Source organism: Heliconius melpomene, chromosome 17 (assembly GCF_056956725.1).
Source record: "Heliconius melpomene rosina isolate 202511_hmr_F chromosome 17, ASM5695672v1, whole genome shotgun sequence".
NCBI classification, from domain to species: Eukaryota; Metazoa; Arthropoda; class Insecta; order Lepidoptera; family Nymphalidae; genus Heliconius; species Heliconius melpomene.
This window is the reverse complement of record NC_140405.1, coordinates 15,267,523-15,283,069: the sequence shown is the minus strand read 5'-3', so window position 1 is coordinate 15,283,069 and position 15,547 is coordinate 15,267,523. Positions and strand designations below refer to the sequence as shown.

The 15,547-nt window shown below is 35.7% G+C and overlaps 3 protein-coding genes across 3 annotated transcripts; 2 read left to right on the top strand and 1 right to left on the bottom strand.

Annotated features, from left to right (window-relative positions):
- Nucleotides 1-466: 466 nt before the first annotated feature.
- Nucleotides 467-1,951, bottom strand: LOC146530581 (uncharacterized). The gene has a single exon (XM_085200769.1). It carries the CDS (start codon nucleotides 1,949-1,951, stop codon nucleotides 467-469), a length of 1,485 nt encoding a protein of 494 aa, XP_085056895.1.
- A 554-nt stretch (nucleotides 1,952-2,505) lies between these two features.
- Nucleotides 2,506-8,631, top strand: LOC146530580 (uncharacterized). Its single transcript, XM_085200768.1, has one exon. The coding sequence runs from the start codon at nucleotides 2,506-2,508 to the stop codon at nucleotides 8,629-8,631; it is 6,126 nt and encodes a 2,041-aa protein (XP_085056894.1).
- A 1,642-nt stretch (nucleotides 8,632-10,273) lies between these two features.
- Nucleotides 10,274-12,047, top strand: LOC146530579 (uncharacterized). Its single transcript, XM_085200611.1, has one exon. It carries the CDS (start codon nucleotides 10,405-10,407, stop codon nucleotides 11,689-11,691), a length of 1,287 nt encoding a protein of 428 aa, XP_085056737.1. The 5' UTR covers nucleotides 10,274-10,404; the 3' UTR covers nucleotides 11,692-12,047.
- The last annotated feature ends 3,500 nt before the right edge of the window (nucleotides 12,048-15,547 follow it).

The following is a 15,547-nucleotide window of genomic DNA, read 5'->3' as shown; positions in this document are numbered from 1 at the left end:
TAGAGGAGTCGAAGGCTCGTGGGTCGGATTTATAGAAGTGTGGCTAGACGTGACTTCTTCGGGTACATTCCCGGTAAGGATCCGTCTGCTAATCCCCTTACCACCGACGGTTCGCATACTGTGGCACCCAGCGTCGGCTCCAGGTGCGCCCCGGTGATCACCCCCGGGAAGCGGCATTAAACGTTTAACTTTACTTCGTAATTCCATTTTCACAATTGGGACCGTTCATTGGGAAGTTTTACCAAGATGTTAATGGTTCTTAAAAGCTCATAGCTTTATGTTATTGTCTAGGTGTTCAGACTTGATTACAGCACCAGTTCCCTTAAGCCCCCCCACCACGTCAAGGTGGTCCCCTGGGTTATTATTATTATTATTATTTAAAGAAATTTAATATTTCTCCCATTTCTGGGGATCCTCTTCCTAATGCGGACTTTTGTCAAACATTAGGTAACTTCATATGAAATGATTATTGGTATGATAAAAAATTTCTAACAATACGGCACGTGTTGAGAATTACTGCTTTTTGTAATTGAATGTAAAGTAGAGGATGAACGTTAAGTTGCTTAAGGCAAGAGTGTAATGTGATTGGTATGACACCTGTAGATGAAAGTATGATAGGGACCGTTTTAACTGTGTTCACTTGCCATTGTGATTTCAGTTCTATGGATAAATCTGTGTATTTTGTTATTTTTTCTGTAAACGTAGATGAAAGGTTATGAGTGTTTGGAATTGCAATGTCTATGAGGTAAATTGTTTTGAGCTTTTTAATATGTAATGTTATATCCGGACGATTATGGTGAACTGTTCGATCTGTAATTATTGTTCTATCCCAATATAGTTTATATTCGGCTGTATCTATTACTGATTGTGGTTTATATTTATAATATGGGACAGTTTCGCTTATTAGATCAAGGTTTTTGGCTAAATATTGATGTACAATGCATGCCACTTGGTCATGCCGGTGCTTGTAATCCGTCTGTGCAATAGATTTACAAGCACCTGTTATGTGCTGTATTGTTTCACTGGCGCTGTGACAGTGTCTACATAGATCCATCTGGGTGTTATGAATAATGTGTTTTTTGTAGTTACGCGTTTCTATTATTTGGTCCTGTATGGCTAACATAAATCCATCCGTTTCCGGAAATAATTCGCCTTTCTTTAACCACGCGTTAGACGCAATTTTGTCAACGTTTGGGTTAAGAAGATCATTGCGGTGTCTTCCGTGAAGGGATTTTGCTTGCCATACATTAAGTTTCTGCTCTAAAGTGGTAATTTTTTCATTTTGTTGTTTTTGTTTATTTTGTAAATTTAAAGGAGTATAATTACAATCAGATTGTACAACTGCTTTATGAAATGCGGATATTTGTGCACGATCGTGAAAGAATTTTCTAAGTGACGTTATTTGTTTATTATGTAAGTTCTTAATGTCTATTAGACCTCTTCCTCCTTCATGTTTAGGTGCTGTTAATCTTTGAATGCAAGAACGTGGATGATGCTTTCTAAATTTAGTCATTTGCGTATTGATTGTGCGTTGTAACTTTTGAAGCTCTGATTGGGACCATCGTATAATACCAAATGAATAGGTAGGTATTGGGACTACGAATGTGTTTACGGCTTTAATTGTATTTCGAGAATTAAGATTTGTTTTCAAAATCGCAGTTAGTCTTTGTTTAAATTTTTGATTTATTTCTATTTTAGTTTCTTTTTGATGTATTTGTCTAGTTTGTTGGTATCCTAAATATCTATATCCATTATCATTATCTATATCTTCAATTTTTTCTCCTGTTTTTAACTCATATGTTTTATTCTCTTTCTTTCCACGTCGTATTGATTGCATTTTGCACTTATCTATTCCTAATTCCATTTTGATATCTATTGAAAACATTTCTGTAATATCTGCTAACTTTTTTATATCTTTAAGGTTTGATGCATAAAGTTTTATATCGTCCATATAGATGAGGTGTGACAATGTGTACTGTGTGTTGGTTTGCTTAATGTTGTAGCCTTTACTACTGTACGGTTCACGTACAGATTTTTATATAGCTGACGACGCGACCTGGTTTTGGACGCATTAGAACAAAATATATTTAAATTAATAGTCGTATAATTAACATCGCAGTTGACGGGCGGCTCTCACCGCGGATTGGCATCCAACTTAAACGTTGTAACTTAAGTAATAAACGATTTACTCGCTAATCCTGTGGTTTATATCTCAACTCAACTCTACAACGAGCCATACATAAATTTGGTCCTTCGAGCTACGAAATCCCGAAGTTTGGTCCTTCGAGCTACAAGATCTCGGAATTTGGTCCTTCAAGCTTCAAAATCGCGAAATTAATCCTTCGAGCTTATAAAATAAGGTGAAAAGGAGACCTTCGTGAAATCAAGATCTGCGAAAAATTTCGGGATTAAACTGAACTAACGACACTGTGACGAAACAGTTCTACGGTATCAACAACAAACTTAACTTAATACTTTATAACTTATCTACAACTGCAAACAACAATGGCTCAGAACGTCCAGGATATCATTAGCCGCCAAGAAATTATTTTTGGAGAACTGAAACAAATAAACAACAACTATAAGAAAGATAGTGCAAGCAGGAAGACTTTGGCTTACTTAGAAGATCGTCTTTCTCGTCTGAACTCAAACTGGGAGAAATTTGTATACAATCATCAGCTACTGGAAAAAAGTGAAACAACGGATATTCAATACTTCAACGATGATGTTTTCAACAAAACGAAGAGGATGTACGAAGATATTTTGCAAGACATACTGAAGAGAAAGTCGGAGCTACCATCGGCATCTACAAGTAAGGTTCAAAATACTCCTTCGGCGTCACCTGAAAAGAGCAAAGAGAGCAAGTCGAAATTTTATTTCGAAGATATTAAATTTCACGCATCTCCGCGGGAAACCAACGAGTCAACTGAAAAACAACAAGATCTTTTACGGCAACAATTCTGTAACTTTCGAGCTTTCGAGCGGACTGTGGGGAAAATTAACTGTGATGCAATGAGGGAAAAATGGGAACTGGAAGATAACTTAAACATTTTGAAAATAAAATGGGATCAAATCGAAAAAACTAACTGGGAACTCGACTATATATCAAGGGATGAAGATTCAACTTACAAAGAAAAATATGAAAATATAGAAAATATATACGATAATCTACGTAAGAAGCTGCAAAATAATATCTGGAACAACTCACACTACGAAAGGGCTACACCGAAAATTATTATACCGGATTTTTATGGTAACTATAACCAGTGGTTAACATTTAAAGATCTTTACGTCGAAAGCGTGCATAACAATCCCATGTTGTCTAAAGCTCAAAAAATGCAACATCTTAAAACTAAACTAAAGGGCGAAGCGGAGAAACTAGTTCAACATCTCGGGATCAGTGCTGAAAACTACACATCTTGCTGGGAGATTCTTACTCATCGCTATGACAACAAAAGGCTTTTATTTACATCTTACATAAATACATTATTGAACCAAAATTCAATACAAGAAGCAAGCGCGGCCAGCATAAGAAAGTTACACGACGTCATGCTAGAATGTATAAACGGGCTTAGTAATATTGGTTTGGATATAACCAATTGGGATCCGATTATTGTTCATTTATTAATGCAAAAGCTGGATAAATCAACCTACAACGAATACATCAAAGACCTCAAGAAACCGAGAGATTTTCCAAATTTAGAAGAATTTACAAACTTTTTAGAATCGAAATTTATGGCTTTGGAAGCATTACAAGGAAGTAATCATCAAAAATCATCGTCAAATAAATATACACCGCCAAATAAATACTTCAGTAATATATCAACAAATCGCAATAATAATTATAAATATCATACGCCGAGGTCATCGTACTTTAATAAGTTTCAAAAGACGGCAAATACAAACTTCGCCACAACAAAAATCTGCCCGCTTTGCAAAAGAAACCATGTGTTGATGAACTGTGACAAATTTCTTGCAATGAATGGAAATGCACGCAAAAACACAGTAAGCAATTTACGTGTTTGTTCGAATTGTTTGTACAGTCATAGAGAACAGCGATGTTTTTCGCAAAAAAGGTGCAAAAAATGTGATATGTCACATCACACTCTCATGCATGATGTGGAACCTCAGCAACCTAGCAGCAGCGAGCACCGAGTAAATAAATCACTATCGACTTCATCTACATCTCATGCTGTGAACAATATTACTAATGAGGAAAAAGAAGTTTTGTTAGCGACTGTACTTTTAAAAGTGAAGACGATCGATGGAAATTATATCAACATAAGAGGTTTACTTGATCAAGGTTCACAAGTTAGCCTTATTACGGAGCATGCCGCACAACTTCTCAGATTACCGCGGCGAAAAATGAGCGCCGTCGTGTCAGGTATCGGGTCATTGTCCGGTAATTGCAAAGGTTCTATTAACTTAGAATGCAAATCGATTAATTCGGAATACGAATTCGACATGCAAACGTTAATTATGAAAAAACTTATAAACAAGCTACCAACTTCATCTTTTTCAATAGAAAATTGGAATTATATACAAAACTTAAAACTAGCCGATCCACACTTCAATATGTCGGGCCAGATCGACTTACTATTAGGTGCCGACATATATTCAGAACTTTTATTAAATGGAGTCATACGAGGGGACAAGGATTTCCCTGTGGCTCAACAAACTAAAGTGGGTTGGATTTTATGTGGAAATGTAAAAACTTTTAACTGTTGTGTGACACTTAATGACCTTGAGAATATGTCACGTTTTTGGGAAACTGAAGAAATCACTCATTCAACTACTTTAACAAACGAAGAGCAATACTGTGAAGAATTTTACAACTCAACTACTAGAAGATTGGACGACGGAAAATACGTGGTTCAGATGCCTATGAAACTAACTAATGACACGTGTTTAGGAGCTACAAGGCCACAGGCTCAAGCGCAATTTTTACAACTCGAAAGAAAAATGATGAGGAATTCCGACTTATCTAAGGAATATAAACACTTTATGAACGATTACATTGCACTGGGTCATATGAAACCTATAACTGAAGAAACGAGGAGTAAGAGTCAAGTCTACTTACCTCACCACGGCGTGCTGAGGGCGGAGTCCACCACTACAAAATTAAGGGTAGTTTTTAACGCATCGTATAAAACGAAGAATAACAGCAGCCTCAACGATTTAATGTACTCCGGTCCTAACTTACAAAAAGATATGTTCACCCTACTTATTAATTGGAGAACTTTTAAATATGTTTTTACGGCGGACATAGAAAAAATGTATCGTAATATTTGGATAGAGGAACAACAACAAAATTTACAAACTATAATTTGGAGATCTTCCCCAGAACAGCCTCTCCAGGAGTGGCAATTATGCACTGTAACCTATGGAATGAAAAGTGCACCCTACTTAGCAATGCGAACTTTACATCAGCTGGCAGTAGACGAGAAAGATAGTTATCCGGAGGCTGTAAAAATTTTACAAAACTATTTTTATATGGATGACTTGGTCTATGGACACAATAATATGGAAGAGGCGAAGCAACTGATTTTTAACTTAATTAAATTACTGAAAAAAGGAGGATTTAACTTAAGAAAATGGAAAAGCAATGAAAAAACTATATTGGAAGATTTGCGAGATGACCAAAAAAGCATAGAAAATAACTTTAACTTTAACCCAGAACAAAGCTCAAACACAAAAATGTTAGGTATGAACTGGAATCGAACTCACGATACTTTTACCTACAGCTGGAGTTTACCTCAAAAGAAAAACCTTACGAAGCGTATTTTATTAAGTGAGATAAGCAAGCTTTACGACCCTCTTGGTTTTTTGTCACCGGTAACTATAAAAGCAAAATTACTGTTTCAAAAAATCTGGATCAGTAAAATCGACTGGGATGGACCTCTACCCTCTGAACTAACTATGGAGTGGGAGACAATAAAAAGAGACCTCCCATCAATAAGTGAAATTTCTATACCGAGAGGGTTGCAATGTACAAATAGAAATCTCGAAATTTTGGGTTTTTGCGATGCCAGCGAAAAGGCGTACGCGTGCGTCATATATGGTCGAGTGAAACTAATAAATGATACCTACGCTATTACCATAATTACTGCAAAAACAAAAGTCGCGCCGCTTAATAAGAAAATATCGTTACCGAGAATGGAGCTTTGTGGAGCTTTATTACTAGCCAAGCTTATAGATAAGGTCAAGAAGACGCTATTCGATCATCGACTAGAAATACATTGTTGGAGCGATTCAAAGGTTGTATTAGCGTGGCTACAAGGAGATATTAACAGATGGGAGCGATATATTGCTAACAGAGTGTCCGAAATAAATAATATAATATCACCTAATCGATGGAGTTATGTGAAATCGGAAGAAAATCCTGCTGACTGTGCCACTCGAGGGCTGTACCCAACACAACTTCAGAAATTCAATCTTTGGTGGGAAGGGCCAGCCTGGTTAAAAACGTATAGTATAAAAAATTGTCAAGACATGACCTACTTAACAAACAATGGCCAACATTCAACGAAATGCTGCGTGGCGATTTACAAAACATGTGAAATCGTAAACATTATATTACACAAATATAGCAGCTACAAGCGCGTAATTCGAGTACTTGGCTGGATAATACGAATAATAAATATCCATATTCGCAAGAAGTCAATAAACTTTAATTATAACTTAGCCGACTGTGACAAAAATAAAAATAGGATTATGTGTTTAACTGCAACAGAAATTATTGAAGCGGAGGAGATAATTATTAAAAATGTGCAACGGGAATATTTTGGAGAAGAAATTGAACACTTGGAGAAGAATAGAATAATACCGTTGAAAAGTAACTTATTGAAGTTGACTCCATTTCTCGATGCAAAGGGGTTATTACGCGTCAAAGGGCGCCTTATCAACGCATATTTACCTCCTGAAACAAAGCATCCAATCATTCTTCCCTCTACAGGAAGATTAACGGAGATTATTATCCAGGAGGCACATCGCAATACTCTTCATGGCGGCGCTCGGCTAACTTTAGCTTATATACGTCTTAAATACTGGATTATTGGGGGTAACAGGACAGTAAAGAAAGAATTACGGCAATGCGTAAGATGTCATCGTTTCAAAACACATCGAAACGAACAAATTATGGGAGACTTGCCGAAAGAGAGAGTAATTCCAACGAGACCTTTTACAAACACGGGTGTAGATTTCACCGGGCACGTAGATGTGAAGATTAACAAAGGGAGAGGAGTCAAAACATGCAAAGCCTACATAGCTATCTTTATTTGCATGGTTACAAAAGCTGTACATCTTGAATTAGTTTCGGATTTAACTACGCAAGCATTTCTCGCCGCCTTCAAAAGAATGTGTGCACGCAGGGGTACACCAAAACAGATGTACTCAGACAATGGTACAAATTTTGTAGGAGCTGCTAAACTACTTCAAGAAGAATTTGATCGAACCTACACTTTCCGTTCATCTGAATTTTATGATGAAATGAGTAACATGAAGATTCAATGGCATTTTAACGCACCTTTTTGGCCAGCAGCTGGTGGCCTTTGGGAAGCTGCCGTTAAATCAATGAAATATCATTTAAAACGAGTTCTAGGAGAGCAGAAGCTGACTTATGAACAATTTTATACCTTACTAACTCAAATTGAGGCCTGTTTAAATTCACGCCCGCTTTGTCCATTAACGGAAGACGTGGAAGACCTGGAATATCTCACTCCGGGTCATTTTCTCATCGGTGGTTCCTTATTATCTCCACCACATGAAGAAGAAAACCTTAATCAAATTGACTTAAGAAATAGATGGAGATTGATAGAACAAATGAACTTACACATATGGAAACGCTGGTCAAATGAATATATACATCAACTGCAAGTAAGGAGCAAGTGGAAACAAACTAGAGAAAATTTAGAGAAAGGAAATCTGGTGCTGGTGAAGGATGAACACGTACCTCCTGGAAGATGGGCCATGGGAAGAGTTATAGAGCTACATAAAGGCGCTGACGACAGGGTCCGAGTAGTCACCATTAAAACTAAAAAGGGGTTACTAAAACGACCTATAACAAAACTGTCACCATTGCCGCAGCAAACAAATTTACGTAACAAAGAAGAAATACAAACCGAAAATCTTAAAAAACAACGAGAACGAGTTTGTACAAAAATAAAGAAAGCAAATTTATTGTCTTTATTCCTTATGACTATGATAACTACAATGGGAATTGTAAATTCAGCACCAACAAATAATAACTTTGAGGTCACATTCATACAAAATAACCATCCAATGTATTTCGACGAGGCAGGAAAACTACAGTTAACACATGACGAATGGACGCTTTTGATTTATTATAACTTAACATCATACTGGGAAGCTTCGAGTAAAATTAACATTCATATTGACCAGATGGACAGACTTTGTCAGAGAATATCACATGAGTATAAGCCATGCGAAGCAGTCGTCAATCAATTACGTCATGAATTGCATCATTTACTTGAATATAATACAATGTTATTGTCATCGCATTCACGGCAGAAGAGAGGCTATTTCGATGGAGTTGGAAAATTAGCAAGAACACTTTTTGGGGTGTTAGACGCAGATTTTGCTCAAAAATACGAAAGAGATATTCAAAATTGATTATTCCTGATTTGATGAAATATAGTAAAATAACTCCATTGTTTAAATCAGGTAGTACGCAAGACCCCACAAATTTCAGACCGATTTCAGTACTACCTACGTTTAGTAAAATTTTTGAAAAGCTGATACTCAGTCAGCTTCTTACTTATTTTAATAAAAATAAATTACTGCACACAGGTCAATTTGGTTTCACTCGTGGAAGGTCAACATCTGATGCTGGGGTCAAATTATTAGAGAGTGTATTCGCGGCTTGGGAGGAGTCACGTGATGCCTTTGGGGTGTTTTGTGACTTATCCAAAGCATTTGATTGTGTGCAGCATAAAACTCTTATCAGGAAGCTACACCACTATGGTATAAGAGGCATTGCTTTGGATCTTCTCACTTCTTATTTAAGTGATAGGATTCAAAAGGTAAATGTCAACGGGAAACTATCACACGGGTCACCTGTAGCATTGGGGGTGCCACAAGGCTCTATTCTGGGTCCGTTTTTGTTCCTTTTGTACATTAATGACTTACCTCACCTTATGAGAGATATCTGTGAAATGGTGTTGTTTGCAGATGATACATCTTTAGTTTTTAAGGTTAATAGACAGCAATTGGAAATTGACGATGTAAACAATGCTCTTTCTAGGATATTGCACTGGTTTAGTGCCAATAACTTGCTTTTAAATAGTAGTAAAACTAAATGTATCAGGTTCTTTACTAAGAATGTTCAACAAGTAGAAACCAGGGTTTTGATGAACAATAAGGAACTTAAAGTAGTTAATGAAACTGTTTTCTTAGGTATAACATTAGATGCTAAGTTACAATGGGGTCCGCATATAGAAACTTTATCTGGTAGACTTAGTTCGGCAGCGTATGCTGTCCGCAAGATTCGTCAACTGACCGATGTTGACACCGCGCGTTTAGTATACTTCAGCTATTTTCATAGCATTATGTCTTACGGCCTATTACTTTGGGGCAGTGCCGCTGACATAGATACCATTTTTGTGCTCCAAAAACGGGCTGTCCGAGCAGTCTATAAAATGGGTCCACGGGAGTCACTAAGGAATAAATTTAAAGACTTTAACATCCTCACACTACACTCCCAATATATTTACGACAACTTAGTATATGTGCATAAGAATATTAATAAATTTAATAAAAACAGTGACCTCCATCAATATAATTTAAGAAATAAAAATAAGCTTGCTGTGCCCTTCTCTAGGCTCCATAAAGTGTCTCACTCATTCGTAGGTCAAAGTATACACTTTTATAACAAACTTCCAAACGACGTGGTTAATTTATCACTGAACAAATTTAAAAAAGTGGTAAAGCACAGGCTCTGCCAAAAAGCTTATTACTCTGTTAAAGATTATGTTCGCGATAAAGATGTTTGGAAATGAGTTGCTTTATTTCTAAGTTAAAATTGTTAATTGTGATTTATAACAAATGTTGGCATTTAAAAAGAGTGGCCATGAGTTTCTTTGCCTGTATCTTCTCATGAGCTCAACCATTTGAACGGGCTTTTTTCAAGTCAAAATTGCACATTTTTTTTGGTTATTTTGTTTTCCATTTTTTTTTATCTTTTATGACATGTCCAAGTGAATGTTAAGCATTTTTATGGAATAAAGATATTTTGACTTTGACTTTGACTTTGAAAACTTACAAAATAACGATAATTACCTATTACAACTTATAAAGAATCAAACACTTATTATTGAAGCCGAAAATAACTTAGTGAAAAGAAATACTGAATTTATTGATAAACAATTCCAAGCAATAAATGCCTACATGAATCAAACTTGCAGCGCTATTACAAAAATTGAAAATAGAGCACATATATTGTACACAATAAATGATATCAATTCCGCTGCGGTGACGTCATCTTTAATTTTAACCGAATTACATCGAATTCAAGAACTACTCATGAATGCTCTCGCGGACATCTACAAGGGTCATCTCGACACGCATCTATTTCCCGTGTCTCAATTGGTCGAACAACTGAACATTATATCTGGAAAATTACCGCAAGGATTATCTTTACCGATAAAGGATATACAACGAGATTTTCAAGCCATTTTCCAGTTAATTCATGTGAAGGCTCGAATCACAGATAATTATTTACTTTTTGAATTGCACATTCCGTTGCTGAGTGATGACAATTACAGAATCTATCGAATAATACCTATTCCATTTCTAAGAGAAGGTCGCTTAAAAATGGTACAAATCTTCTCAGATTTCATCGCAATTAACTTGGTAAAAAACTTATATATAACGCTGAAAGAACAAGATATACAGCATTGCACGTCTTACGGAGAAGATGAATTCACGTGTATTGCGAGCCAGCCTGTATACAGCTTACAAAATAAGGATGCACCCTGTGAAGCGAAAGTATTCAGTCAACAAACGTCATTATCGTGTGTCATCGAGGACACAAAATGCAAAGAAACGTGGATAAAACTACACAGACCGAATGTCTGGCTATTTACATTGTGCGACAAACAGCTGATGCGCGTCATATGCGGCGATCACGTTACGCCGGCGGTCATTGACGGGACGGGAGTCATCGTATTGAAGCCTAAATGCTTACTACAGATAAAACACGCGACTTTGTTTACGTACAATCATCTGGGAAGCAAATTGAACATGAATGCAAATATTACCATTCCTACTCTAAACTCCACTATTAACAACATATTTAATCTTAGTTGGAAGACCGTGCAGTTAAACATCACGGAATTAGATATTCCAGCTACAGATTTTAAAAAAGTCGAACGACAAGTAGCTTATCAAAAGCAGCAAGAAACTTTGCCCGTGACCTCAAATTTCACATCTCACGATATATACTTTTACTCAGTAACTTCTTTGCTGTTGGGAGCGATCGCTACGTTTCTATTTTATTTCATAATAAAAAGATGGATTAAGAAACTAGAGAAGGAAAGGAAAGCTAAGGAAACACAATTGTTCGAGGAACCGAAAGAGTGTAAGGAAGAAATCGAAATGCGGGAAAGACGAACAACGCATTCTACACCGCTGGAGCTTCCGAAAATATTTACTTTTGAAGATATGTCAAAGTGATTTCTTTCTTGATGTATTTCAATATATTCAAATCATATTAATTATTTTTAATGTTTACTTTTATTCTTTTAAACTTTATTTCAAACGTATTTTCTTTTGTATATGTTTTGCTGTACTGGATGCCCATCCACCATTTGTATCTTGTCTCGGGAGCATGTACGGTTCACGTACAGATTTTTATATAGCTGACGACGCGACCTGGTTTTGGACGCATTAGAACAAAATATATTTAAATTAATAGTCGTATAATTAACATCGCAGTTGACGGGCGGCTCTCACCGCGGATTGGCATCCAACTTAAACGTTGTAACTTAAGTAATAAACGATTTACTCGCTAATCCTGTGGTTTATATCTCAACTCAACTCTACAACGAGCCATACAACTACTCTTATTAAGCATGTCCGACAATGGATTTATTGAGAGGCAAAACCAAAGAGGACTCAGAGAGTCCCCTTGAAATATACCTCTACGTATAGGAATTGGTTCAGTTTCTACAGTATGACCATTATTGTTTACTTTTAATTTCGTAGTCCATTTTTGCATATTACATTTCAAAAACTCGATAATGATGGGATTTATTTTGTACAATTTTAATATATACAGAAGCCAAGAATGTGGAACGGAATCAAAGGCCTTTTTGTAGTCTATGTACATAGTGTAAATATTTTTTCTTTTTGTGAGAGCTTGCTTGGAAGTTACTAAATCTATGATAAGTTGTTCTTTACAGCCTTGACTATATCGTCGGCATCCTTTTTGTTGCTCAGCTAATATACTATTGGTGTCTATATGTTTGTAAATAAGTTCTGTGATACATGATAATAATTTTGTATAAAGTCTGTAAACAAGTGATTGATCTATATTTAGCGGGATTACGAATGTCAGTCTGGTCCTTAGCGAGCAAATACGTTATTCCCTGGGTTAAAAACTGTGGCAGTGTATTAGGTGACTTTATGAAGCTATTAATATGTGTAAGTAAGGGTTTATGGATACTAGTGAGTTTTTTATACCAGTAATTATGAATCCGATCAGTCCCAGTAGCCTTCCAATTATGTGTTCTATTGATAACATATTTTAATAAATTTTCGTCTACTGCTTCAAATTCCATCAGAGGTAGGTCTTCGCAAAAGTGATTTTGTTCATCTATCCAACTACTTTCTTTATGTTTAACGGGAACTGACCAAATTGACGACCAGAAGTTGTAAAGTTCAGATGCAGTAGGTGACTCAGCTTGATTTGGTTTACTGTTTGTATTTTGATTATTATTATTATTACCTTCACTTAATTTTTTATAAAACTGTTTTTCGTTGGCTGTGAATTGCTTATTTTGCACTTTTCTTTGTCTTGCTTGTGTGTATCTACGTAGTCGGTTTGCCAATGCACTGAGTTTTTGTTTTAACGTATCTAAGAATTCTACAAGTTGCACGTTTTCAGTTTCATGTTGTGTATGTATTTTATAGTTCAGCTTTATTTTATCAATATGAATTTGTAAACTGTGATTTCGGTTTCCATTGATGTATTCCGTAATCCTACCAATTTTAACTCTAAGGTCTTTAATTCTCTCTTCTAATCGCATTTGCCATCTTGGGACATCTCGTTTTCCTTGTATTGGTTCTTGATGTGGTTTAATTTTAGAACCATTATGAACTGCTGCCGTTAATGCTGAGCAATACAGAAGTGTATGTACTGTATCAAAATCAATATTAATTTGTAGGTATTTGGGTAATACTGTTAAATTAATAAAGTCAACTATTGCATAAAACTTTTTACTACATTTTTGTTTCGGTATAAAGGGTCGTTGTGTTGGTGGTGTATTACTAAAATCTGAATAGAAATTACTAAACGTAGCATCTATGACATTTTTATCTTCATCTGTAAGTTGATATACTTTGCTTCGATTTGTTTCATTGTAATTTATTGTTTGTTGTTCGCTTAAATCATTGTTTATCATTGTGTAAATGTATTGTGTATACATTCTATATCCATAGAGTGTAGGATTGGTTCTAATGTATTTGTACGTTCTGCAGTATTTTGTGTTTCGATTTCATTTTGCTTCGTTGACATATTATTATCGGCAATTAGTAACTCTACCTCTTTTCTAATTTCTAGTAATCGATGTGGCTTTATTAATTTATTATTTACTATAACTCTTCTTTGATCTGCTATTCTTTGAACTGAGACGTCGGATATACTTGGGCAATTTGTTATAACTTCCTTATGTAGTTGTGTTCTATAGGCTGTCATATTTTTTTCTAAATTAGTTATTATATAATACGACCTTATTATAGTTTCATTTATATCATTCGTCCATATTCTACGTTGACTCTGGGTTGGATTTTGTATTGCTTGATAAGGAATCCCTGATGGTAATTCCTTTTCTGATAATAATCCAACTTCATCTCTAATTTCTTGGATTTTGTGTGTAGTAAGTAAATTTCTATGCATAATAGCTCTACGTTGGTCGCCTATTCTTTGTTTAGAAACCTGCATATTAGGAAATTTCTTTATAAACTCTGCATGTAATGGTGTAAGATAAGAATTTGTATTTATAGTTTCTAATGATGTGACTATGAAGTATGTGCGTACGATAAATATGTTCATCTCAACTGACCATTTTTTTCGAGTACGCGAGCTTACCGCAGCGGATGCAGATAAATTATCCATGTAAGGACTCTGAACAACGTCCACGATCAATGATTTGATGAAACAGGAGATAATGAAGATGATGGTATGAAGAGTGAAGATGAAGGTGATGGGAGAAATGCAGTAGGTGAAGATGAACATGATGATGATTCGGCTGTAACATATTCTTCGACTGGAGCCCGCCTGTTCAACTCCTCGTCGCCGATGGTCCGCATGCTGAGACACCCAGCATCGGCTCCAGGTGCGCCCCGGCGACCCCCGGGAAGCGGCCGTAAATTATACACACTTTTATTGTCCATTATTCATTAAAAAAGGTTTTTTGGGAATTATTAGTTTAGGAAGGGTTAGCCCGGATGTTATTGGCATTTATAAAATGTTATTTGATAACTAAATTATCAAGTTAATTTGGCAAGATGTTATAGCCTTATGTTTGTACCTACTTCCTGTAAGCCCCACCACCACGACAAGGTCAATTCCCGTGGTGGGGTATTATTATTATTATTATTATTGGGCCAACCTATCGATCCTATCGAGGCATTAAGTGTTGAGTGGTGGAACTCAACGCCGCGTTTGCCTCGACACCAAAGGGAACAAATAAAAGCATAAATTTAAATATTTTGTTTCCTCGAGTGGGGATCGAACCCACCCCTTGTGCCGCTGCGCCTCGGCGGCCTCTAATATTTAGTGTTACCATAATTTTAATACTTTTAAATATTTAATTTACGTTGATAATATTGATAATAAAGCTGGTTTTGTTTAGTTTTTTTTTTTATTTATATTTTCCATTAATTATGTTTACTTAGGAACTTTTACTTATTTCGTTCATTCACTTTAATTACTCAGATATTTTTTCTAATAATAAGACTTTTCTCTACTTATTCTCCTTTTTCGGTTTTTTTTTTTAATTATTATTTTAGCTTATATTTTATCCTATCCTATTGAAAACTGAAAATAATTTCATAAATATATTTAATAAATATTTGTATAGTTCAAGTGGGCGAAGCTTGCGCGGGTCTTCTAGTATTTCATAAATAGCAATATTTATTTAAAACTTTTGCAATAAATATAGAAAAAATACAAGTATAAAAAAGTGCTCAACAATTGACAAGACTTTCTATTTCAGAATGCAGATTATGTAATAAGAACTCGGAAGGTAAATACATTCAGTTCCTTAAATGTGAGCAACATTTTAGGACGAGACTCTGGGAGTTGAAA

Bases quoted from the DNA above. Each gene is read 5' to 3' on its own strand.
- LOC146530579 (XM_085200611.1), top strand. From the start codon at position 10,405: ATGAATCAAACTTGCAGCGCTATTACAAAAATTGAAAATAGAGCACAT.
- LOC146530580 (XM_085200768.1), top strand. From the start codon at position 2,506: ATGGCTCAGAACGTCCAGGATATCATTAGCCGCCAAGAAATTATTTTT.
- LOC146530581 (XM_085200769.1), bottom strand. From the start codon at position 1,951: ATGGACGATATAAAACTTTATGCATCAAACCTTAAAGATATAAAAAAG.